Source organism: Gigantopelta aegis, chromosome 10 (genome assembly GCF_016097555.1).
Source record: "Gigantopelta aegis isolate Gae_Host chromosome 10, Gae_host_genome, whole genome shotgun sequence".
Classification (NCBI taxonomy): Eukaryota; Metazoa; Mollusca; class Gastropoda; order Neomphalida; family Peltospiridae; genus Gigantopelta; species Gigantopelta aegis.
The window spans coordinates 22,393,028-22,420,166 of NC_054708.1; the positions used below are offsets into that span (position 1 = coordinate 22,393,028).

At 35.0% G+C, this 27,139-nt stretch overlaps 1 protein-coding gene across 1 annotated transcript in view; it reads left to right on the forward strand.

Annotated features, from left to right (window-relative positions):
- Positions 1-27,139, forward strand: part of LOC121384543 (eukaryotic translation initiation factor 2-alpha kinase 3-like) — a 28,898-nt gene continuing 1,759 nt past the window's right edge. Inside the window, exons 1-17 of the mRNA XM_041514974.1 lie at positions 1-279; positions 2,020-2,149; positions 2,794-2,991; positions 5,622-5,755; positions 6,909-7,024; positions 7,515-7,636; positions 8,664-8,811; positions 12,538-12,675; positions 13,925-14,053; positions 14,599-14,725; positions 15,186-15,288; positions 16,332-16,429; positions 18,065-18,187; positions 20,632-20,775; positions 21,427-22,255; positions 22,930-23,094; positions 26,487-26,651. Of these exons, the coding sequence (XP_041370908.1) occupies positions 86-279; positions 2,020-2,149; positions 2,794-2,991; positions 5,622-5,755; positions 6,909-7,024; positions 7,515-7,636; positions 8,664-8,811; positions 12,538-12,675; positions 13,925-14,053; positions 14,599-14,725; positions 15,186-15,288; positions 16,332-16,429; positions 18,065-18,187; positions 20,632-20,775; positions 21,427-22,255; positions 22,930-23,094; positions 26,487-26,651 (3,063 nt within the window). The 5' untranslated portion in view covers positions 1-85. The remainder of the gene's footprint in view (positions 280-2,019; positions 2,150-2,793; positions 2,992-5,621; positions 5,756-6,908; positions 7,025-7,514; positions 7,637-8,663; positions 8,812-12,537; positions 12,676-13,924; positions 14,054-14,598; positions 14,726-15,185; positions 15,289-16,331; positions 16,430-18,064; positions 18,188-20,631; positions 20,776-21,426; positions 22,256-22,929; positions 23,095-26,486; positions 26,652-27,139) is intronic.

Consider the following 27,139-nt stretch of genomic DNA (forward strand, 5'->3'; position numbering starts at 1 on the left):
CAGACTGATTCACAAAAATAGTGTACACAAAATAATGTAACTTTGGCAACTTACGCCGACTTTTTAATGAAAGTGAATCACATCCATGGGCCGAATGAGAACGAGAAGATGGTTTTCACGGGTCGTCGGGGTCATTGCGTCGTTGGCAGCCCTGGGAGTTGCTTTAGTGAATGGTTCCACCGAAACGACATCTGATGGTATCGAAAAACCGCAATCAACGCCAGGCCCTAACTCACCTAAGCCAGCATGTCAGAAGACACAGGGGCAACTACGTGAAAAGTTTGTTCATTCAATCATTGCTAGCTTTATTTATGCACTAATATTCACTAAATATTAATCAACATTATTACTGTCATAAAAGTAAACAAATTTCCCCCGTTTTTAATAAATATTTCTGATGTAATCACAATATTATTTTGTAAGGGAGGTAATTGGCATAGCATACACGCTGATGTAGCCTGAGGTATGTTCTATAACCAGCCTCTGTGACACAGTGGTTAAGCCATCGGACTACAGGCTGGTAGGTACAGGGTTCGCAGCCCGGTACCGGCTCCAACCCAGAGCGAGTTCTTAAGGGATCATTGGGTAGGTGTAAGGCCACTACACCCACTTCTCTCTCACTAACCACTAACCAAGTAACAACTAATCCACTGTCCTAGACAGACGACCCAGATAGCTTAGGCATGCCCAGGACAGTGTGCTTGAACCTTAATTAGATTATAAGCACGAAAATAAGTTGAAATGAAACAAAAGGTTCTATATTTACCTTAACATTATTATGGCCTAATGTGTCTGCATGTATATGTTCACCTCTTAAAAGCTTTTTTTATTATTCTTAAATTGTATCTTCATTTTATTATAAAAAATATTCTTACCTTTGTTTGACACCCAATAACACCATGTGTATAAATCTACTAATCATTCAAGTTGACCTATTTATATTATAAACATTTGTACATGTATTTCATTTTAGTTCTACAAAATCTATATTTAAGCTGCTTCAAAAAACAAAACATAAAACACATGTATAGCAACTTCTGTTTAATGTTTTAAAGCAGCACGCCCTAGTTCCATCCAGCGAATTTTTTTTATAATTTTGGTTAATCTACAAACCTGTAACACACTTAGATCACGTTTTTATCAAATGGAGTGAAAAAGCAGGTTTTATATCGATAAATACCATGGGAATCCCCATGCATGTCCCAATTGCTTGAAATAATTTTGAAAGTTAGTATTCTGATGTCACCGGTAGATGTCGCTCGAAGCACAACAATGCCTACGACGTAGGCTAAGTCACGACAAATTTCACAGAGTGCGCACAGACTTGGGGTGCGTTCCAACTGTTCTGTCCTGGTTGTATCCCCTCTCCAGATATCGTAAAAATTATTGGTTTTAAGGGTTTGTAATGTTTTGTATTGAGATACTTACTTGTCTGAACTTTATTGTTAATGAAAATGTTCACGAACTGTGAAGAAAAATCTCACAAATGAACAACAGGCAAACGACAACAAATCGGATGTTGATTGCGCGAACCGTGCACGAGAAAACAAACTGAACCAAAATGATAATGGTCACGTGGAATACCAACGTCTGTGACATTGAAATGGGAATATCCTCTCTAAAAATAGATTAGACCTTGTCTGTTCAACGTTTTTTTCTCGGAGGCCTGTGGCTTTTTAAGAAATACGAAAAATGCATTTTGAGGTAGTACAAACACCAGGATTACCAAAAAACACTTCAGGTGAATAGAAATGTATATTCTAAATAATAAACGGTAAGTAAAGTGCAATTTTATTTGTGAAAAAATGGTTAACAACTAGGGCGTCCCTTTAAAATTGTGTAGTGGTCACTGAAACTTCCATAGTGAAGCGTGATGCGATACTGAACAAAATGTTCTCTGAACAACATTTAATGTCTTAATTTAACGTGTGTCACTAAATACATGACTTACAGTGTAGATCTATACTAATTGTTGCAAATCATACATTTGTGAATAACCAATTTTAATACCCGTTTCAGATTCTTGATGCTTGTAAGTACTATAGATGGAAAAGTATCGGCTCTGGATGTGCGTAATCAAGGTGAACTGGTGTGGTCCCTGCAGGCTGATATCAGACCACTGTTGTCATCAAGCATTGACCAAATGGAGGTATATATTCACATACAAACATCAGTTCTATTGATGCATTCATCTATTGTCAGTCCCATCCTACAAAAATGATTTTAATAAATAATTTAATTTTGGTTTGATGTAAAAAGAAAAGTAAAACTGTTTTGGAAAATAACAAAGATATACACTTTTTGTGTGCAATTTAGAAAACAATCGGTTTGGAAATAAATAACTTGTAGTAAATTCCATACTGTGAAAAAAGCATTCCGTGTGGGATATGGACTATAGCCATGCATCTGTCTATATCCCTTGACTGGTACCGTATATCAAAGGCTGTGGTATGTGCTATCCTGTTTGTGGGATGGTGCATATAAAAGATCCCTTGCTAACCAATCGAAAAATGTTGCGGGTTTCCTCTCTATGACCATAGGTTTGACATCCAATAGCCAATGATTAATAAATCAATGTGCTCTAGTGGTGTCGTTAAACAAGACAAATTTCTTTCTGTCTATATCCATGCACCCATCCATTCATCCATCTTTCTGCCCAACAATCCATGCAAAAAACCCCTCCACCCAATATTACCGGTACATGTATATAGCCAATGATTAATAAATCAATGTAGTGTAGTGGTGGTGTTATTAGACATTTAACAGATTTTAACTATGACTGTTTTTTTGCAGGTTACTCGTGATGGTGTCCGTACACGGTTAATTCCTTCTTTGGACGGTGGCTTGTATCAGTATGATGGGGACAGCATTGAGGCAGTACCATTGACCGCAGAGACTCTGCTTGCATCGTCCATGAGACTCTCGGACAACACGATGATGATAGGAGGGAAAGACATTCGGACGTATGGAATTGATGCTAATTCAGGACAGGTAATTACAAAATTGTGTATTTGCTTTCATGAGCGTTTACCCTCCTTATTGTTTTAATGTTCTGTAAATTTTTTGGAGTACACATTGGACGCTATGGTTTGAGGGACTTAAAAAAAATCACCTGATTATCTCATCCTTGAGGTTTCTTTGTAGGATAGGCCAAAAATAGCTCATTGGTAGAGTGCTTGCCTAAGCTGCATTAGTACATCAAAGGCTGTGGTATGTACTGTCCTGTGCATGGGAAAGTACATATATAATAGATTCCTCAGTACTTCCTTTTGATAGGAGTAGCTTGTGTGGAAGCAGCAGGGTTTCTCTGTCACTCAAACTAACCTTGTTAAAATGTGTTGAGGTGTTAAGCAAACATTCCATTCTTTCATTCATTCTTTAATTTATCCAGTTGTTTGTTCATCCCTTCATCTGTTCATCCATCCACCCGGTCCATTGAGCTATTTCTCGTTCCAGCCAGTGCACCATGACTGGTATATTAAAGGTCATGGTATGTGCTATCCTGTCTGTGGGATGGTGCATATAAAATATTCCTTGCTACTAATAGAAAAAATGTAGCAGGTTTCTCTCTAAGACTATATATGTCAAAATGACCAAATGTTTGGCATCCAGTAGCCGATAATGCTCTAGTGGTGTTGTTAAACAAAACAAACTTTAATCCATCCACTTGCCTTATCCACCGAATGAAGACTAACGGTGACTGATACTTGATCATTAAAGGATATATGAGATTATTGTTTTGACACTTGATTATTTCAATATTCTCAAACATTTAAAGTCCATAGTCAGCCTACATTTGTAGCATCATAAAATTTCATCAATGGCATGGAAATCTGAAATTATGAAAATTACTTGTTCATTTATTATTATTATTATTATTATTATTATTATTACTACTACTATTACTATTTTTAGTATGCTACTTCAGGGAACATTGTGTTTTCAAATTAGCGATATTTGTAGCCAATTCAAAATTGATTAGCAACTAATGTTTATTGTTTTAAAATTTTGTAGCAATATCTGAAACTTGCGCAGTGAATCGCGATGCAATACTGAACAAAATGTTCCCTGTACTTTCAGTCTTTAAACTTTAAATCTTTCCAAAACTTTTTTTTTCTCTTATAGCATCTGACACCATTCCTTTTTCAACTTTGAGGTTCCTCTTCTTTCTGTGCTTATTGTGGCCAATTTGAAGAGTGTGGGGTGGTTACAGCATTTTTAACAGTCATTTCCTTTAAGATTGGGAACATTCTCAATGACAAATTTATTCTGACTTGGTTGCTTTTTAAAAGATACTTTCATTGTTAAAAAGATAGAATTTAATGATCAGAATAAACAAAAAACTGTAGCATCGGTGTACATTCAGTATATAAAGTCACCATATCCAGTACATTGTACATGTGCCTGCATGACTCAGTAGTTAAATCTGAAGTGGACTAATATTTATTTAAAACTGTTCTAGAAATTAACAAATTGTGTATTGTGTGATGGGCAGGAAATTTAAAAATAATTTTCCTGTAACTCTGTTCAAGTGATTCGTAGGCGATTGATTGATTTGATCGTTTGGTATTTCAAATGCTTCATTGTATGCTATTTTTGGTTAGAACTTGCATTTTCTTACTTTGAATATTCATTTCTTTACATCTTAGGTATTTTCATTTTTATGTGTTTGATGTGACTATGGTTCACACCAGGCTTTGGATGATATTAACCTTTTTACGAAAATCTTTGCAAATACATTCTGTTGAATCATCAGAAGGTTTAGCCATTAAGATCATGTTTGACTTGTCAAAATTAAAAAAACCAAAATCTACATGTACAACCAAAATAAGATTTAGCTAGAATAGTAGAAATAAGAGAAATACCCTACAATGTTCAAGACCCATTCCTATTGTTTTGCATGTAAGATTTTACTCTTGAAACAAATGCTAGAAGTTGGAGAAGCAGTTATAGGCTGCTTGTACTGATATAGACTGTACTCTCATTTTATGTACATTTAAACTAATCATTTCAGTTTTTATTATTTTAATTTTTTATGATATCTAATTTAATATTGATCATCCTAATGTTAACATACCACCGGTAGTTGGCTATTTTTTAACCAGAACAGTTGTAAAATGCTTTGATATTGACAACAAACACGACTTATGGAATTGATTATCAGAAAGCTTAATGTGTACTTTGAGCAGCCAGATTTTGCTTCCTGTAATTTTCAAGCCATGATATTGTAAGATGATCTATGTACTTTTAAGAGGCGAGGATGTAGCCCAGTTGTAAAGTGCTCGCATGATGCGCGATAAATTGCAGTGCACCACGCCTGGTACATCAAAGGCCATAGTGTGTGTTATCCTGCCTGTTAGATGGTGTGCATATAAAGACCCCATGCTACTAATGGAAAAATGTAGCAGATTTCCTCTATAAGATGTAAAATCACCAGATATTTGACATCCAATAGTTGATGATTAATAAATTAATGTGCTATAGTGGTGTCATTAAACAAAAACAAACTAATTATGTACTTTTAATTATATTTTAATTGTGGCAGATAGTGGATGAGTGATGTGATTATATGTCAGGATGCAAGCCATTCTTTTCTTACCACTGTTAATCTCTGCACACAGGTCCGGTATTTCTGTGCTATGGCCGGGTGTCACCTGGTAGACGACAGTGAGGTGACCACAGAAGAAGATATTCTCGTCTTGACTCGCAGTACGCAGACTGTCCGCGCCGTTGACGCCAGGATGGGAACGGAAAAGTAAGACTACATGCATAATAATAATAATAACAATAATACTTTATTTTTAAAAAGAAAGTAACTCAATTAATACACAACTATTCTTCCCTGAGGCCTTCTCTACAAATCAAATTGAATTACATTATAACAATATATATATTAATATAATATGCAATAAGAACTATACAGTCTATCAACGACAAAACCTCGTAACTACACTTTTCAAAATTTTACAGGAGAGCAAAAAAACTGAATATTTTTTGAAAAATACGTTATTTTGTTATAGTCGTTGTTATGCGAACATATTAACAGTTAATAGTGATAACTACTTAATAGTGGGTGTCAGGTCTACAAATGTACTTACAATATTTTACACCTGAAATGTTGTTGAAAATGTTGGTTACAACATTTTGATCTAGAATTTAACACAGGTTGAAGGAATGAGGCAAGATCTATACATGGATTAAATACACATACAATCAGGTCTAATTAACTGACCAGTTTTATTTACATGTAATCCATGTAATGTGTGAACATAATGCAATGCTGAGCGTCATGTCCACACTCTAGCTTCCCACTTTGTAGATACGATGTTATGTCAATTTGTTTCTTGGACCATTTGTCATGTGACAGTCAACCACTTTCTAATAGGCCGATAGTTACAATCTTTTGACAAAAGCAGAATATGAACATTCTAACTCTGGAAATTCCAAAAAGTGATTTCTCGCCAAAAGCGTAGTTACGACCTTTTGTCATTTCGCCGACGATATACAAATGTACATGACAGATGTTTTTATACAACTCCGTTTCATAGTATTTAATATGGACAGTAATGATTACATCTTATCAAAATAGTATTTAAAACAATTATTTTAAAATATATTAAGACCCCTTGCTGCTTATTGGAAAGAATAACCTATGTGGCGGCTGCGGGTTTCCTCTAAAGAAATATGTCAGAATGACCATATGTTTGACATCCAATAGCCGATGATAAGATAAAATTAAATGTGCTCTAGAGTCATCGTTAAATAAAACAAACTTTACTTTACTTTATATTTCGAAATTACTAAATATTTGACATCCAACAGCCGATGATTAATAAATCAATATGTGCTAGTGTGGTTAAAGAACCCTACTTTCATATGTATTAATGTAAATTTGTGGTACATTTCAGATGGAATTTTAGTGTTGGAAGGCATGAAATGGAGTTACTGGATGGAGGTAAACCGGAGTTGACTAACAAATCGGACGACGATGATGGTATTACGATAACGGCATGCAGTCCATCAGGTGAGTTGTATGTCTTGCTACTAATACTATTTCTCGTTCCAGTCAGTGCACCACGACTGGCATATCAAAGGCAGTGGTATGTGCTATCCTGTCTGGGATGGTGCATATAAACTATCCCATGCTACTAATGGAAAAATGTAGGGGGTTTCCTCTCTAAGACTATATTAAAATTACCAAATGTATGACATCCAATAGACTATGTTTAATAAATTAATGTACTCTAGTGGAGTTGTTAAACAAAACATTTTTTTGGTACTAATACTACTAGGGATTGTTGATATTTTTAAAGGATTTCATTTCCATTAGTTTTGTTAATTAATTAGCTGGTATTAAATACAATTTTGCACTAATTTTTTGTCTCGCCTTTACAAAGTAAAAAAGTGAGATATACATGTAGGTATTACTTTTCCAATGGCGATGATGGCGTCAGCCTTTTGTGTATAATTTTTTGTAACACATTTAAAATCTTGATTATATTTTTTTTTAATAGGGGAAGAGATTACTGCAGAAAACAATAATGACTTAGAAAACTTTTTAAAGATCATAGTTCCCGAAGGAATGGTGGTTGCCTTAAGTGCTGACGATTCATCCGATGTTCTCTGGCAACACAAGGTACAACATACTCAAACGCACATGAATAAACAGATTTGTTTTAGCGATACGATTCTAAATAAATGATCTATAAATATGTAACACATATTTCTGTCACAGATTTTAAAGGTAGAAGGATTTTATGCCTCCGCGAATCCCAGATTATGAGATGCAATCCCTAGATACTTAGATTACATCTGGCCTACAGTCAAGACAGCCATTTTCCACCAAATGTTTGCATAACTATTTTAACTGGTTCCCAAAGTGGTCATTCCGTTTAATATGTTGCATAAAACTTAGTGGCTGGATCTAGCTCAGCTGTAGGATTGAATGCTCTGATTCTGGTTTTCCCCCCATCCCAGCCAGTGTCCCACAACTGGTATATCAAAGGCTGTGGTATTTGCTGTCCTGTCTGTGGGAAAGTGTATATAAAAGATTCCTAGCCGATATTGGAAATAAATGGTGGGTTTCTTCTGAAGTCTGTGTATCAGCATTACCAAATGTTTCACAACCAATAGTCAGTGGTGATTAAATCACTGTGTTCTAGTGTCGGGGGAAACATTTTGTTGAGTATCGCATTGTGGTTCGCTACACAAGTTTCAGAGATTGCTATACAATTTAAAAATATTAAACAGTAGTTGCTAATTTATTTATTTTTAATCCCACTGCCCCCTTTCCTTTCTCTCCTTTGAATTCCATCTCGTTTCTTCCCAATCTGGCAACTCCTCCTATCTCTCAACTTCTTTCGCTGTCCACCTCCACATCCCAGTCCTTATCTCTCCAACCGCAACATGTGCTTGTCTCTTGTGGCTATCTGTGCCACACGTCTGCCATTCCCCATCAGCTTTTAGCTGTGGGATTAGTCTGATCACTTCGGGGAGTGATAATCAATTTTTAATGGACTAGAACTATCGCTGATTAAATTTTTTAAAACAAAATAAAATGTTCCCTGAGTGTGTTAAGCAAAGCAGACTTTAATTTTTTTTCATTCATTAATGTGTGGTTCGATTAACTTAGCATTTATTAGCTTTTTTATTTTTAATTTCAGTTTTCTAGTCCAGTAGCTAATGCGTGGCTATTACAGTATGGGGTTTTGAAAACCGTTAACTTGTTTGACAGCCATCATGTTCCAGCATTGTCAAGCTTTCAGCCTGAAAATAAGGAAGGAATCCGCCCAGACCCGTTGTTGTATGTGGGTTAGTATAGCTTTTTATTATCCACATGGTTCAACATAACCAACTGAATAATAATCATACGAAGCACACATGTAATAACAAGTGTAATGACGTAATTTTGTGAAGCGAGGTCATAACATTCTAGCTCAGACTGTGCATGTGAAATAAGACATCATTTTGTCATCTCCCAGTTGTGGTTAAAACATTTTGAGGTGGTCCTGTTTATTCATATGGGGCAGGACGTAATGCAGTAGTAAAGCGCTTGATGTGCAGTTGGTGTGGGATCGATTCCCATTAGTGGGCCCATTAGGCTATTTAACGTTCCAGCCAGTGCACCACGACTGGTGCATCAAAGGTAGTGGTATGTGCTATCCTGTGTGGGATGGTACCTATAAAAGATTCCTTGCTACTAATGGAAAAATGTAGCAGGTTTTCTTTCTAAGACTGTATGTCAAAATTAACAAATGTTTGACATCCAATAGCAGATAATTAATAAATTAATGTGCTCTAATGATGTCATTAAACAAAACAAACTTTAACAGATCTTCATTTTTGAAAAACCCAGGAGTGCCAAAAGTCGCGCTCCTCAAAATGCTTACGAAGAGGGGGTGTGTGTGTGTGGTGGAAATCACACTCCTCAAAATGCAGAAGGAAAAATTGCACCCCACAAAATAATCAGAATTAGAGGCAAGAGACCGAGAGGAATTGCATCCATCAACTTGATTAAATTTGAGGAGTAATGATTTCTAATTTAAATATCTTAAGATTTAATATTTAGTGTTTTAAAAATAAATATCCTAATTTAACTAATATCATGGTTGTTCTCAAATGTGAAGGAATGGGCTATTGCAGTCTTGCACAAGAAAACGAAACACCATGAACACATTTATCGATTTCTTATGTATTATATGCATATCATGTTGCATTAAAATTCTGTATCGTGAATATGAATATGGAATTGAAACTGATTTGGTTGTGCTTATTTAAAACAAGTACAATAATTTTAGTTTTCACCGTAGAATGATATGATTTCTCCACAATCTAATTAAAATTAGCTCCACTATTACATGTGGATCTAAAGACAGCCAGTTGGAGCTCATGTCCACCAATCAAAACCTTACTTGCAGAATCCTGCCAGAGATTTAAAAATAATTTGAAAACATTCCGAATTATCCTGAGGGTATACGACATGTTTCATGTGAATTACGAATGCCTTAAAACATGTTTTATTTTATAAAATAAATAATTTGTAATGTAAAACTGAAGACTGATTTAGGTTTTTTTAATTTTATAAATAAATAAATAATTTTTAATGTAAAATTGAAGACTGATAACCCACCCCGTACGTATTGGTATGGTTCGATGTACTGCGGCCACTAAAATAGACTCGCCCGATATTTTTAGAATTTGTATGCTCCCAAATAACGTTACAAAAGGCAAAGTGTGATTGGTCAATATTTAAATTATTATTTACAGACGAAATGTTACCTGGACATTGGGGACTACGCAGTGTTGTTAGTTTTAAATCACTGGCAGGATTCTGCAAGTAAGGTTTTGATTGGTGGACATGAGCTCCAACTGGCTGTCTTTAGATCCACATGTAATAGTGGAGCTAATTTTAATTAGATTGATTTCTCCATGGACACAAACCTGTGAACTGAATGTAAAACTGTAACAACCACATGGCACAGGGTTATCACATATATCATGATATCATAATATGCATGCTATGTACCTGCAAATTCTCTATTTAAAAAAAAAAAAAAAATGTTACAACAGAGAAAATGTCAACATATATTGTTTTCTACCCAAATGTACTACAATTTATATAAATACATATTTTTACAAACAGGATTAACTTTCATTATCGGTGTACTGTAGTTAATACGTCATTTATAACACACACACACACACCCCCCCCCCCCCCAAAACAAACAAAAATCCCCACCCTACTGCAAATTTAGTTTTAAAATATACATGCTTTACACTTGGTAAATTCGAATTACTGAATTGAAATTAAATCGGTGTATGTTTGTTTCAGGTGCCCGTCAACCGATTACATGTATAGAAATCTGACTACCAAGGTCAATGTCTTTGGCTTTAAATCATGTGGCAGTATTATGAAACAGAAAGTTGAAATGTTTAGAGTATGTCGCTATGTAAAACAAAAGCTGCTTTACTAAATTCGTTTTTTGTTGGTGTATGCATTTACTAAGATATGAACATGTATAAACATTATACACACAATATAATATTGGACAACGCACGTATTATTTTTCCTGTACGTGATCAAAACGACGACAGTGTAAAATAGATTTTGCGATCATTACCTGGATTGTACGAAATTAAACAAAAGAAAACTGACGAGATCTCAATAATAAGTGAACTCCTAGCTGATTGGCTCAGTGTAAAGATAACCAACCAATCGTGTTTCAATTTGTAAAAGAGTATTCTAGGAAGTTCATTGTGAACAGAATGGAAAGGTTTGTGGAGTTGTGGATTGGATTCAATAAACTATTAAAATGGCAGAGTTCAATTTAGGCGCGCGTTATTTCGTGCCAGTCAGATTGAGTTAACGGGGGTTCATGGGCGTAATGGCGCTTTCACCCGTCAAAAACGAAGGTCTGCTTTAAACAAACTTTTTGTTATTCATAAAAATTAACAATAATAATATGGATAATAAAGAAATAATGGCACTCGCATGTGAGTTCTACTGGTTTTACAAAACTCTCAGGATTCATGTATTACCCTCGCTCTTGATCGTGCTATACAATAATCCTGACACTCATTTGGTAAAATCAGTACGAATCTCAAACTTGTATAGTAATCTATATAATTAATTGTTATTGTATATAGGTTAGTACATTTATCTGTATTTGTTGTTGTTCGTTTGCATGGATTTTAACTTTTATATTCAATGTTGTGCTTTATAATAGGGAAATATTTTTCTATTTGTTTTAGCCAAGCTAAATTACACAAGCACAATGAAACATAAAATCAAGTGTCAAGTGGGTCACATATTATAAAGAGCATTCAATGCTAATATATAATTTCCTTTTAAGTACATGCAGTTGCATGTGAGTCCTCCCCCACCCTGCAAAAAAATCTGCATTGTCATTTTTAAATGTGTTTTGAAATATTTGTATATATTGACATACAGCTGGACTTGTGTTAATGTTGAAGGGACTAGAGCAATATCCTCACGATGTTGTTGTATTTAAGATAAAGAAAACAATTGAAAATGGGGGCGAGATTTATCTCAGTCAGTTGAGTGCTCGCTTGAGGTGCTTGCGTTGCAGGATCGAACCACCTCGGTGGACACATTTAACTGATTGGGTGTTTTCTCATTCCAACCAGTGCACCACAACTGGACAAAGGCCGTGGTATGTGCTTTCCTGTCTGTGGGAAAGTGCATATAAAAGATCCCTTTCTATATTAGGAAAAATGTAGCGGGTTTCCCCTGATGACTACGAGTCATAATAACCATATGTTTGACATCCAATAGCCGCTGATTAATTAATCAATTTGCTCCGGTGGTGTCGATAACACAACAAACTTTAACAATTGAAAATGATGCCATTGAACAATTTCTCCACATTGAGATACTCTCAGATCTATAAATTTCAGATGTTGAGACTTCAAATTTAATGGATGAAATTACTTTGAGCCAAATACATGGGAAATACATATATTTACAACCTTGTGTTACTGTTATTTGTAATAAAAAAAAATTCTTTTTCTGGATAGGAATGCACCAGAGTCAGATGTATGTACAGCAGTCCCAACACATGCGGGAGAAAGTGGAAGAATCTCTGAAGAATTCTGGACAGGATGTAGCCAGCCGAGCCATGCCAAGAGTGATGTGGCGGCCATATCTCAACACAGGTGAGTATCTGTTATCCACATGATAAAAACTAAACAGTGCCGTAAATGTACAGAAATTCACATATGTTGTTTTCGCTTCCTATTTATTGCACAAGTTTATTTTATGCAAGAATATGTACCATGAGACCGCATAGCAGTCTAGTGGTATGTTTTTTGCGCAAAATAAACAAGTGCAATAAATAGGAATCAAAAACATTACTAAAGTTCTGTATTTATTACATACCTTCTTTTATTTTTCACTTAAACAGTTTTTAATTGAACGTCATAACTACACTTTCTTAAATCTATAATTTATACTCCTTTCAATGTCACATAATTTGTAAACCATATATGACTTAAGTAAAAAAAAAAACCTCCAATACAAATGAAAAGGGAATCCCTCATTTAAATGTAACGGTCCAGATTGCACATAATACAAAATAAATGTATCACTATTGTAAGATTGAATAGGTATGTAATAAATATCAAATAACACTTGCAGCAGTATTAGCTATTTGATACATTATTTTTATAAGAGGTCAGAGCTATGGTGTGTAGTATGTTTTAAACCAGGAAGAAAAAGTAGGTGGCTATGTTATGTATCTAATAAAACAATAACCTAGAAATACTATGCTAACCTGCTGAAACAGCATAATATTTTCCAGGTTATTGTTTGGCCCTTTGGAAGGTAAGCCATCCATAGTCTTCCCTTGACATTCCAAAAGATGAACCCCATCACCTTGTCGCTGATGTACATGTAACAGTTTGGGCTTTCTTTGGAGTTTGGGAGGACGCACATGCTTCAGCTGCTTTAATTGTAAAATAAATGAATCAGCTAGTGTACTTAGTTAGATACACTGGTTAACTTTATTAAGTATTGATTTCTCACTCCAGCCAGTGCACCACGACTGGTACATCAAAGGTCATGGTATGTGCTTTCCTGTCTGTGGGATGGTGCATATAAAAGATCCATTGCTGCTAATCGGAAAGAGTAGCCCATGAAGTGGTGACAGCGGGTTTCCTCTCTCAGTAGCTGTGTGTGGTTCTTAACTATATGTCGGACGCCATATAACTGTAAATAAAATGTGTTGAGTGCGTCGTTAAATAAAACATTTCCTTCCGTCCTATTAAGTATTGAACTTACTATATACAAATGTTTATTAGCTTAACTTGTTCTCTTCATAGTTAGGCAAAGAACTTGTAAGCATGTAAATGTACATATAATTATTGTGATGTTTCTTTGGTAAACATGTTTTAATTTTCATAAAAGCTCCATCAAGGACACCTATAATGAAAAACGTACCTGGTAAAATTCCACTGCTAGATGTCCAGTCTACCAAGGGTGAAAAAAAGAAGGTTGAGACTTCCATTGCTGTCTGGCATGAGAATTATCCGTTTGGTAAGTAGTGATCACTGTGTCGTGTGTGACCTATTGTGGGTTGTTTGTGCTGCATAATTGCACAGAAAATACAGCAATTGATATAAGTGATAGACGATTAGTATGAAAAGCTAATCTCTGGAGTTTCATTTGAAAAGTGGAGGAAAATACATTTGAAAACTGGACCGGACATTTTATGTTTTAAAAGACCAGTCTACAGAATTAAGAGAAAGGTACCAAAGATGTAAATATATGACTTTTGCATCTCTGTTATCCAATACCACAAAAATGCTAAAAACAATATTATAGTGATGCATGTACATTTTTTCAAAATCACTGGATCCTTAATTTTTGCATATAGACTTTAAGTATGACCCCTAATGTCAAAGATGAGTGACATAGGCACTGACTTACCAAGACATCTGAGCACCGACTTGGGTATACGCCTGAGTTACTTGAAGAGTTTGTTCAAAACAGGAAGTATATGTACCTGGTTACTATATATGTGACCTGCTTTTATTAATTTTTAAAGACTGTTTTCCACAAGAAATATTTGTGTTTTGCAGACAATGGCTACTATTTGTATCCTGATATTACCCCATGGCCTGAGTTTGAGCAGCTTCCAAATGAAAGTGGTGCTGTACCCCCTGGAATGATGGACATGGTCCTTCCGGTCTCACTCTGGAACTGGTGGTAAGCATTTACTTGTTTTAAAAAAATATAAGTAAATAAACATTATATTGCCACATTTTTGGGGGGTACACCTTTTTTTTATTTTTTATTTAAACATTTGCATATTTTATCACATCCATAGCTTCAGTCCCCTGACATAATAATGATATTGATAATTCAAAATAAAATAAATGCTTACAATAGTTATGTGCATTGTCATCCATAATAACAAAATATGGCAAATTTGTAACTGCCGTTAGCCTTGAATGTTATTCTACGATAGACACAGAGTAGCCTAGTATAATGATGGATTTTTGTTGGGAACATCATAGTCTACTGCTTCTTACACTGTATTTTATAACAGTGTGTATGCCATTTTATTTTATTTTACTTTTTGTTGTTTCGAAATAATGATTTCCACCATTTTAGTTCTTAAACATGGAGAGTAGAAAGTAATAGGTTGGGGTGTTTATATTTTCAGGAAGGAAGTGATCCTGATAAGTGTTATAACATCCATTGTTGTCCACGTGTTGCTAACAAAGTACCAGAGGCGAGAACAGTCGGAAAACTCATCAAGTAGACAGGTTGGTGATTGGTTTAAAGTATCTTCAGATCAAGAATTAAACAAATATACATCAACATACGTATATATATATATATATATATATATATATATATATATATATATGTATATATATATATATATATATATATATATATATATATATATATATATATATATATATACTACCAAATCAGTCCAAACTTAATTCAGCATCATTGCTTTTAGCCTACAGTTTGTAATGACAACTAATTGTGTTTAAAAAAAATTCTCAAGTAGTTTTAATATTTTAACTCTGGTGTTTCATTTGAACTGTTTTTATCCTACTGGTTTTAAAGGCTGAACTCCTGTTTTTATGTTTAGTTTTTTCCTGACGATATCAACATTTACATGTAGTTGACGAAATGTTGAGATTTTAAACTTGTGGTTTTAAACGGAGACTATTTTTAATATTTTAAAGTGACATGCCCTAGTTTTCAAACACTAAGCCATATTTTTCACCAATGGATCTGTTTTTGATAATAGGAAATAGACATATACATTTTATTGTCTAGATATCCATTTCCATACATCAGAAGTGTTTCTGGTCATCCTGGTGTTTTTAATACTACAAAATGTGTTTTTCGTATTTTTTAAAACACACATACTTCTGAAAAATAACGATTATGGAGACAAACTCTAGTCTACTTTTTAAGGGTATTTCCCCATTTCATTGTCACATACTGTTCTTTCATTCTCTTGAAACTTTGTCTAAACATGTTAGACGTTTGCAGATTAATCAGACATAGTGTCCAATGTTTAGGCTTGAAACTACGTGTAGGGTCTGAGACTTTAATAAGTACTCCTGCAGATTTCAGTTACATGGGAAAATATTTTAAATAAATAAATAAACTTACATTCTTCACGGTTGCATTTCACTCTTAGTTATAAATGACTTCATCCTTGGATTCCAGAACTGTTAATACGGTGTGTAAAGAAGTTCAGTGTTAATTAGTAAAGGAATATCAAACATTATCCAGAGTAATTGTTAAATAGGCCTTTAAATAAATATTTTTAACTTTTCAGGACAGTAGTGGGTTGAATAAATCGGACTCATTATTGCCTACAGTGGACAGTTCAGCAAACTTACCCGACATGCAGAAAACTAATGAATATATTTCTAGGTAAACATGTAAACAATATTATATAATTATTCAGACAACTAGATAAGGTTGTTTTCTTTATTAGTTTATTTTTTGTAGTTTAGAAAACAGTGTTATTAATAGATTACTGTAATGAATTTGCTTCCTAAAATGTAGTTTTTAGTTTTATTATATTTAGCTGTTATTACAAAATACATACATAGATTACTATAAAAAAAGAAAACGTGGTTTTCAATGAAGCCTAAAAGTAAAACTATTTGTTTTCTGGGAACCTGAAACCAGCCCTTTATGTTTATTTTCAATCTAGAAGCCAGATGGCGCTTACTGGTATTTTCTATATAGATAGTAGAGCTGTAATGATATGGCAGTACAGTATCGTATTGTGATACGAGGGCTATGATACGATACATCGTTTCAGGACAGCTGTATCATGATATACAATACGATACATTCATGTTTTAATAATTTTTGGTAAAATCATTTAAGCAGAAATTTACGAACTTACGAACATGCACATTAGAGCAATGAAAACATAATTTTCACATTTAGTTGTTGGAATTCCCAAGCATGACGTAGTTCAGTGGTAAAGTGTGCGCGGTCGGTCTGGGATTGATCCCCGTCGGTGGGCCCATTGTACCATTTCTTACTCCAGCCAGTGCACCATAACTTGTATATCAAAGGCAGTGGTATGTGTTATCCTGTCTGTGGGATGGTGCATATAAAATATTCCTTGCTGCTAATTGAAAAGAGTAGCCCATGAAGTGGCGACAGCGGGTTTCCTCTTTCAATATCTGTGTGGTCCATAACCATATGTCGGACGCCATATAACCATAAATAATAAATGTGTTGAGTGCATCATTAAATAAAACATTTCCTTATTTTCTTTCCAAGCATGAGGTAATCATGTTTCATAAACTGGAACTAAACATTTTAATTACAATGATTGATATGAAAAGTTAAGTATCTCGATACATATTGTGTGGCAACCCATATATCAGGATAGGTATCGTATCGCGACACTTCTAATAGATAGTATGAAATATTTTAGTCACCAAATGAAAAAAATTGTCTCATAGCGACCAAATCGGTCTCAATGTAGAGGCCTGGATACTATCTAGAAAAAGGGACACTCATGATTCTTTTTGTGTTTGTGTGTGTGTATTTAAAAAATAAACCACTTGTAGACAATATAATTTGATTTATTTCAGCCTTACATTTAACAATGTACAGTGTAACACATTAGCAAATTGTGACTCATATAGGAGTGAATGTAGTGAAAAAGAAAAAAGAAGGGTGACCTAATTTTGGCAGCATGTCTGGGGAAACACAATCATTGTTTGATTTAGGCCGTACTTCAAAAGTCTAAAGTTATATTTAACATAATACATGTATGCAGAAGTTGTTAGTTTCACCAAACCACACATACCTCCTATACATGTACATGTAGGTATATATACATGTAGTTATGGATGAATTCTTTTTTGAAAATATGGAATATTTTTACAGCACCATTTGTTTTAAACCTTCATAATATATATATATATATATATATATATATGTTTTATGTGTAGAATTGTTTCTTCTCACTATAAAAATTGCCTCTCTTTGTTGTCTACTCTGCACGACCCTAACTAAATTTTAAATGTTTTATTTTAGATTCTTGATGGACTTTGAACTCCTTCATTGTCTTGGTAAGGGTGGCTTTGGCATTGTTTTTGAGGCAAGGAATCGTGTGGATGACCAGTGTTACGCAGTAAAGAGGATTTGTATTCCAAACAGGTAATAATATTAAATGCTAGGGATCTAATTTGCTCATCAGTATTATATGCATCTATCTCAGTGTTCTTTATCTTTGAAAGTTGGAGACAATGGCAAACATACATGTAGTTATCTTTGAATAGATCCCTCAATTAAATCTATGAATAACTATAAACATTTTGATTCTTACTCGGGTTCCATTTGAAAAAATTGTTTATAAATTATATTTTTATTTGTTAAATATTCTGACCATAGTGTTTAGGCAGTGTAAAATATTTTTGGCTGTTGCTTTTTTTTTTTTTACGGATAACACATGGTTAAAGAAAAAAATTCTCATGATAAAGGAGGTGAATTGAAAAAGGCTACATGTGAATTTAAGTATTGTATTAAGGCAAGGAGTACTTCTAATGTGTGATGAAAGACTTTTGAAATTCAGTGAAATTATGATAGTCCAGACACATTAACTCAAGTTATTTTAATATTGTGTAGATGCAACATAGGTAACCCGGTTTAAAATAATATGGGTTTTATGACACCCTGGTTAAACCACAACCTGAGGAGACACAATAGTAAAGGATATTCTGTAAATTATCAGTTTTGTCATATCTCATGTTTCTGGTCAACCTCTCTGTAGTGGCTTTATCTGTGTTTTGTGTCAAACAGAAACGCTCCATGTATGTTCGTAGAAAACTAGAGGCATTGATTTAAGTGAAGTAATGGAATGTTCATTGGTCTTCCCAGTGATATGCTTCAGCCAGAATTTCTTGAGTTATACATAGAGGATTTGTCACAAGTGTTTTTTAATATGGAAAATATCAGCCTATGTTAAGCAGTTTTTGTCGAGGCTCTGCTGAGATAAATAGCGATATACTAGACGAGGTTGATATTTTACATATTAAAAATCATGAGTAGTGAATTCTATTTATCCTATAACATTCCAAAAATAACATTTTAATTCAAATATTCAGTAAATCAAAGTTCTGAAGTCGCCTCACCGGTAGTTTGATGTTATCATGATTAGCAAAAATATACATGTACTTTGATGTTACACACTTCAACTAAATCTCATCAAAATGTATGCTCAGGTATAAATGTCTTGTTGGCTATAAACTAATGACCCACTGACAGCAAGTCATTAGTAACCGAGTTAATAATGGTAAATATCAAATAGGTTTATGACATGGCAGGCCTTTCCCCAGGATTTTTTTAAGGCGCTTACATATATAGCATCATTATAACAAAAAAATCAAGCCAAAAGAAGTGGGGTAGTAGGTTGAAAACAGTTAAGTGTTTGCCTTCAATCCATCAAATCATGTTGGGGTTGTTTTTGTGGGGTTTTTTTTTTGGGGGGGGGAGGGGGGGTTAAATCTTTAAAAAAAAAAAAACCCCATCAATTCCCCACCCCCAACAATTTCATAATTTGCGCCATGTTGTTGCTGTTGATTTCAGCGTCGTGTTAAATGCTTGTCACCTCACAGTTTAACAAATACATATCTAGCATTATCTAACAAACATGATTATTGTAAACTAATTCAGTGTACGTTTAACTGCAATTTGTATAAATACTGCATGTTCATTTCCTGCGATCGCGATCTCAGTGCGTGCTCTCGACCATAGCTACAAAATTAACAAAGACAAAGGAAATAACGAAACTGCAGTTAGGTATTCATTGATGCAAACAACTATTGTTTTTCTACACATTTACATCAAGATTTACTTCCATGTAACGTATATTACGCCGAGCTTTCCTCGGTTCAGCCAACGAACGTTCTTCCTAACGTTCGCGAACTATTTGATTGGTGTCCGTAGTGTCCATTTGGTTTAACGTGAAGCGCACACACCAGTGTAGCGAACGTTTTGTTTTCGCTCGGTCTGGCTGAACTCAGCCCTTGGGATAGCCGACATGTCTTTCGGCCCTAAACTGGCATGTGTATTCAAATTGACAAGCAGTGTCGGTTTGGTTCAAAGACTTTACAAAATTAAAATAATGGTGACATCTTTTACTCAAGAATTTCACCTTCAGAGATGTTTATTCAATTAATAGGTATTTTCTTTGATTTGTCTTGATGCGTAATTCCCAAGCATACATACACTATTACAACAAGCAGTTATCTGTACCACGTGACCAGCACAGGCCCGCCGACAATTAAAACGGTACGATCAATGGACCTCAAAGTGAACATCTAAAGAATTGCAGAGATACCAAATGAAAGTGTGATAATGTGTGGTGAATGACGTTACGGATCACAGCTCCATTGTTTTGTATACATGTTACAAATTAAGCCGACACGGTCCTGCAGTTAAGGCGCTTACCAGACATGAAGGCGCTTACTTGGCTGGCTAAGGGAGCACGGGCCGTGTCGGCTTATCGCTCTAGGGAAACCCCTGCATGGATCTTATGGGTAAGTTATAGGAAAAATGCAGTTACTCTTAAGTTAATGCATATTTCTTTCTTTTTTCTTCAGTGAAGGTTCAAAGGAACGTGTTCTTAGAGAAGTGAAGGCACTGGCCAAACTTGACCATGTTGGCATCGTCAGGTTCTTCCATGCCTGGGTAGAAATACCTCCACCAGGATGGCAGGAGGAACAGGACAGAAATTATGTCTATAGGTATGTAATATATAATTATTTTTTTTCACTTTTTCTAGGAAGGTATTATAAATGATTGTTTTTAGGTGGGTTTTTTTTACCTGTGATGATTGTACATGTACATGTGTAGATGGGTTTTTGGGTGGTTTTTTCCCCAATGTTATCTAAACCATTTAAATATGAATGTATAAATTTAAGGCGTATTTTTGTTATTGACTTATTGCTTGACTAGCCAATTCACATTTTCTTTTTCTAATACTTCTCCTGACCTCAAACATAGTCAAGGGCTGGCACTTACTTTAGGTGCAATAAGTCTTAGGATTGTCCACCTTGATGGACTTGTGAATTTTGCCATGTCCCAACCAGTACCTCATAGCTATTATATCAAATTCTGTGGTATGTACTGTCCTGTCTGTATGGAAGTGTTTAATAATTGTTAGAAGACCCTTGCTACTATTCAGTACATTTGATTGTATCAGAATCTTTAATGTGTTATTTGAAATTTGCATGAGACCTTTACTTATATTTTAAAAACTTTTGTACTACTCTGTCGAAAAAACTAAAAAAGTAATAAAGTTGTACAATTTAGCACACTGTAAAATTGTGGGGTTTTTTCTTATTTCTGTTTCTTTACTTCACACCATTCAAACTGAAAGTCTTGTTTTATTTCAGTGATTGCTTGTCACAGTGTCTTTCTGGCACGGATATGTCATCCATTTCAAAACTGCCACCAAATCAAGCAATGGAACCTTGTTTGGAGCCACATCCAGCAAATAAGCAGGATGACTTTGTTGGAAATAACAACAACAACTTGAGTGACTTGATGGGAAATAAGAACAACCTAAATCTCTACAACAGATTATGTCAAGGCGAGAGCTCAAGCTTTTCACCGCATTCTAACGATGATGACTTCACTGATGAAAGTGGATCATACAGTTTTGTTGGAGCAGAGCCCCAGAAGACATATGAATTAAAAAATGATAATGCAAACTGTGATTCGTTTAGCATTGAATTCAGAAACTCGGATACGGAATCAAATAACAATGACACGGATCCATTTGAGGAGAATTGTGTTCCATTTGCCTCATATAAGAAAGTCCCCCGTGATTCCACGGCAGAGAGAACTGACTCTTTCAGTATTGTGTTCGAAGACTCGGGATGTAAGGATCGGAGTAGCAGTGGGGTCACGTCCACCTCCACAGAACATCATTCCACGCAAGTCGGTTCAAGGGTCCAATCTTCCTGTGATAAAGAGGGCGAATCTCATGAAAAGATCTCTCCGTCTGCTCCCCCGGACAAGCAGACGACAGTGTCCAGTGTTCCCAAGTTAAAGCTGTACCTGTACATCCAGATGCAGCTCTGTAAACGGGAAACACTGAAGGACTGGCTCAGTGCCAACACACTCAACCGAAACAGACCTGTTATCCTCGATATATTCACTCAGATTGTGTGTGCCGTTGATTATGTTCATGGACAAGGATTGATGCACAGAGATTTAAAGGTATTGTTTGTCGTTCAGCATTTCTTGACAATTTTAAATTAAGTGTAATTATTTTGCACATGCATATATAAGTGTACTTACTTTTTTTTAAATTATAACATGCAGTGGTAACAAATAAAGGTGTTGTTTTAAAAAGGTTTGCTAATTAGATGTTAATAATTTAAACATCTCATTCACATATCTGTTTTATTCTTACAGAGATGAATGTGGACATGTACGAAAAAAATCCTTAAATTTTAGACTGGCCTTAAATGTTTCGCAATTAAACAAAAAATTAAATTGTGTACAAATGATTGTAACAAAATCAAGAAATTTTAAGAACAATGAAACTGTGTACAAACGATAAATGAAATCCTGAAATTTCAAGATTGGCCCTAAATGTTCCTCCATTTAAAAAACTTGAAATTGTGTACAAACGATTAAAAAAAAATCCTGAAATTTTAAGATTGGCCCTAAATGTTCCCCCATTTACAAAACCTGAAACTGTGTACAAACGATAAATAAAATCCTAAAATTTTAAGATTGGCCCTAAATGTTCCTCCGTTAAAAAACCCTGAAACTGTACAAATGATTAAAAAAATCCTGAAAACTTTCATCTCTTTTCTTAGCCGTTTAGTACATGTATGTTGTTATTGGATTTATTTACATTCACCTTTTTCTTTTTTTCCCCCCAGCCCAATAACATTTTCTTTTCTGCTGATGACACGATCAAGGTTGGTGACTTTGGTCTTGTTACGCCACTTGCAGAACAGGTCGCCTACACCAGCACAGATGTCATGGAGTCCACAGCCAGACACACTGCAGATGTGGGCACACAACTCTACATGAGTCCCGAGCAGGTAATGGACAATGGAGAAAATGTGTATTTCAAACTATATTCGTTATACTACAGGGCTGGCTCTGGCACTCACCAAATTCACCAACTGTGAATTTTAAAAGCAGTTGGCAAATTTTATTTTAGTTTGGCAAAATAATTTCATGTAATAATTGACATTGTTTTAGAAAATAACTAACAATTTCTACAATTTTTTAAGTTTAATTAGACAATTTGGCGAATTGTTTTGCTCACACATAGCTAGTCCTGTACTAAAATAGTAATAACAATTGTGGTTTAGTCGTAGATTTACATTTACATGCAAAACTAGGCTTACAATGTTTTGTGAAATTGGGTCCTGGATGTCTCTCACTTGTAGAAGTTTCACTTGTGTGCTGGGTCACAGAATTTCTCTCATTAGTGGAAGCAGCAGGATGTTGCCCAGTGGTAAAGCACTCACCTGATGCATGGTCAATTTAGGATTGATCCCTGTCGGTGGACCCATTTGGCTGTTTCTCATTCCAGCCTGTGCAGCCACGACTAGTTTATCAAAGGCTGTGGTATGTCGCATACCGTATGTTCTGTCCTGTCTGTGGGATAGTGTATATATAAAAGATCCTTGCTACTAAGTGAAATTCCCTACTTATGCCCATCATCCCTACTAGGGCAGAGGCTGTTGACAACAGCTCTTCAGAGTCCTTTTTCCTGGGCCCTTGTTTTAAGCTGTTTCCAGGTTGCTGCTGTCTTGCTGGTGTTCCACTGAAAGTCACTTCATCACGTATTCTTTTGACAGGCTCTTTTCCTTTGGTCTGGGGCTTCCTGTTTGTTTGGTTTTAATGTGCCTGCCTGGTGTGCAGTCTGTCTAGGATCGATTCCCATCGGTGTGCCCATTGGGCAATATCTCGTTCCAGCCAGTGCATCCCAACTGGTATATCGAAGGCTGTGGTATGTGCTATTCTGTCTGTGGGATGGTGCATATGAACGATCCAATGCTACTAAGGGAAAAATGTAGTGGTAGTGTGTTTTCTATATAAAACTAGATCTGTCAGACTGACTGATTAATAAATCAATGTCCTCTAGTGGTGATGTTAAACAAAACAAACGTTAACTTTCTTTTAGAATAACGGATATACATATAGATACATTTAAAGTTAAAGTTTGTTTTGTTTAACGACACCACTAGAGCACATTGATTTATTAATCATCATCTATTGGATGTCAAACATTTGGTATTTTGACATATAGTCTCAAAGAGGAAACCCTCTGCATTTTTCTATTAGTAGCATTTTCAGTTTGGGATCTTTTATGTACACCATCCCACAGACCTGATAGCACATACCACGGCCTTTGACGGGAGTCGATCCTAGACTGAATGCTCATCAAGGCGAGTGCTTTACTACTGGGCCTCGTCCATGTTCTTTTCCATACTGTTAATCAGGGTACATTTATATGCACAAATCTGCCAGGTCATGTCAGATATCTAATGAAAAAAAAGAAGTTTTGTTTAACGACACCACTGGAGCACATTAATTAATAAATCATTGGCTGTTGGATGTCAAAGGTCTCTAAATGATTTATCAACAAGAATTCTGCAGAATTGAATATCTTATAGTACCTACATGTACATTTTATCCTCATTTAATGTATAAAACAAAACAAAATGAAACAAATTAAATCAAAATTTAATGTAATTATTTTACCATATATTGAGATAATCACCAACGTGCAACTACATGCATGATCCAGCTTTTGCTGATCTGTGAAATGGAACTTTGCAGCTACATGTAAATGTGAAATAAATTTGGAAATGGAACCAAATGCAAAAATGTAATATGTAGCTAAATGTAAAGGCTTATACCATCACTGCTTCTTGTGGAAATGTAACTCACATGTAGGCCCCTGCACGTGCTGTAACCTCACCGTGGTGCAGGGGTGTACCATTCTCTTTGAGAATGGCCAATACAGCACAAAATTGAAGTTTTGAGTAAAATTCAGTATCCGTAAAATTCTGTGATATTTGTGTTTTTGCACAGTTCTTTACACTGTTTTTGTTTTAAGTCTTGAATTTTTATATTGATGTTGATCATCACTTTATTTATTTGCATTACCATAGTTTGACACCCAATTGCTGGGGTGTCGTTAAACATTCATTCATTCATTCATTCATTCACATGTAGGTTTTTTGCTTTAATAGTGCACACTCAAAAAACTTATTTAATTTATGCATGAAGTATCAGCACTAGGTATTACAAATAACCTTTGAACAAGCCTATTGCAGTAAAAAATTAAAACATTATAAATTCATGTTATCTTGGTAATTTGTAGTGTTACATTTTACTTAACACATGAAACAAACACAGCAAATATAATAGCGTAATTTATTTTTCATATGATGGTCAAATAAGCTATTTTTGTCTGTTCATGTAAAATATTTATTTATTTACTGATTGAAATAGAGAAAAATAATCCATCATATGCAGTCAAATGGGATAGAAAAAGTAAACCATCGTCTGAGGTCAATTAGATGTAGTTTGACGTCACACTTCAACTAAATCTTATTAAAACCTTACGCTCAGGTATAGAAGTCTTGGCTGTAAACAAATGACCCATTGACAGCAAAACATTATTAACCGAGTGAATAATGGTACATATCAAATGGGTTTATGACATGGATATTATGGGTAAGTTATAGGATAAATAACTTTAACATGTACTTTTAATTATGTGACTTTTATGGTAATTTACCCATTTGTGGCAGAGATAGGGCCCTTGAACTTAGGAGAGATAAAAAAAATTTTTAGGCCCAGTAGGGAACTTGTATTGCTTTAGCAGTTCTCTCTGAATGCTTGTTTATTGTCAGTGTTTGAGATTAATGGTATCCCGATATCCCGGGGATACCAGAATTTACTTTTGGATACCAAACTTCAAGAACCCAGTATCCCACCGGGATACCATATAATGTTGGGTTTTTTCTTTTTAATCCTGCGTTTTTATTTTTCGCTGAAACAATGAAAGTCGTCATTTACTGGTGAAGTTAAGTAACAATATTTTCGAGCTCGTACCCAGTCTAATGCTATGCCGGAACAATATCTCCCCCAACTCGTACCCAGTTTAATGCTACACTGGAGCAATAGCAAGAAAAATATATGGCCCCCCCCCCCCCCCCCCCCCCCACCCATCCTCCTTCATCATTGTAAATAGGGATTTTTTGATGTGGCTTATATATGGAATGAATGAAGGGGGGGGGGGGGGGGGGGAGAGACTGGGTGGATATTTTGCCGGGATACTAAATTCTCAAGTGGGATACCAGATTTTGAAATGTTAGTATCCAAATGGGATACTGCCCCTCAGTTTTAATCTTGAACACTGATTGTACATGTATGTATTATAAACCATTTGATTTTGCTTTGTCCACAGATCAGCAAAAAACCATATGACCACAAGGTTGACATTTTTTCATTGGGAATGATTCTGTTTGAGCTGCTGTATCCATTTTCCACACAAATGGAACGTGTTCGGACGTTGATGAACAGCAAACAACAGACATTTCCTGAACGGTTTGAAAGGGAAATGCCTACTGAGGTAAGACTAGGGATAAATTGTTTTTGAATTTTCAGACTTGTACTTTGTATAGCTTTTAATTGAAATTTATTTTTCAAATAAAATCATTTTCTTTGTTTAGTTCTTTTGTTAATCGTTTTCACTTGGAATTGTGTGGAGTAAATCTGGGTTTAATTTTATCATTCATGTTGTAAATTTTAATCAAATGTATGAAAACCCCCAGTTAAGTAAACACAGCCAGATTTTGGGATTGAATCTACTTTACATTGTACACATGTACAAGTAATTGTTATGTTAAATTAATTAATTCTAGACCCAATAACGAATGAATGAATGTTTAATGTCACCCCAGCACAAAAATATAACAGCTATTGAGTGTCTCACAATAGTAAATGTTTAATAGCAAGACACACAAGTTAATATCCTCATGCATATTAAGTTTCTATTTGCATTGATGGGTGGACTGGATAGGACTACTAGAGTATTAACATAAAATCCAGCCAGAATTA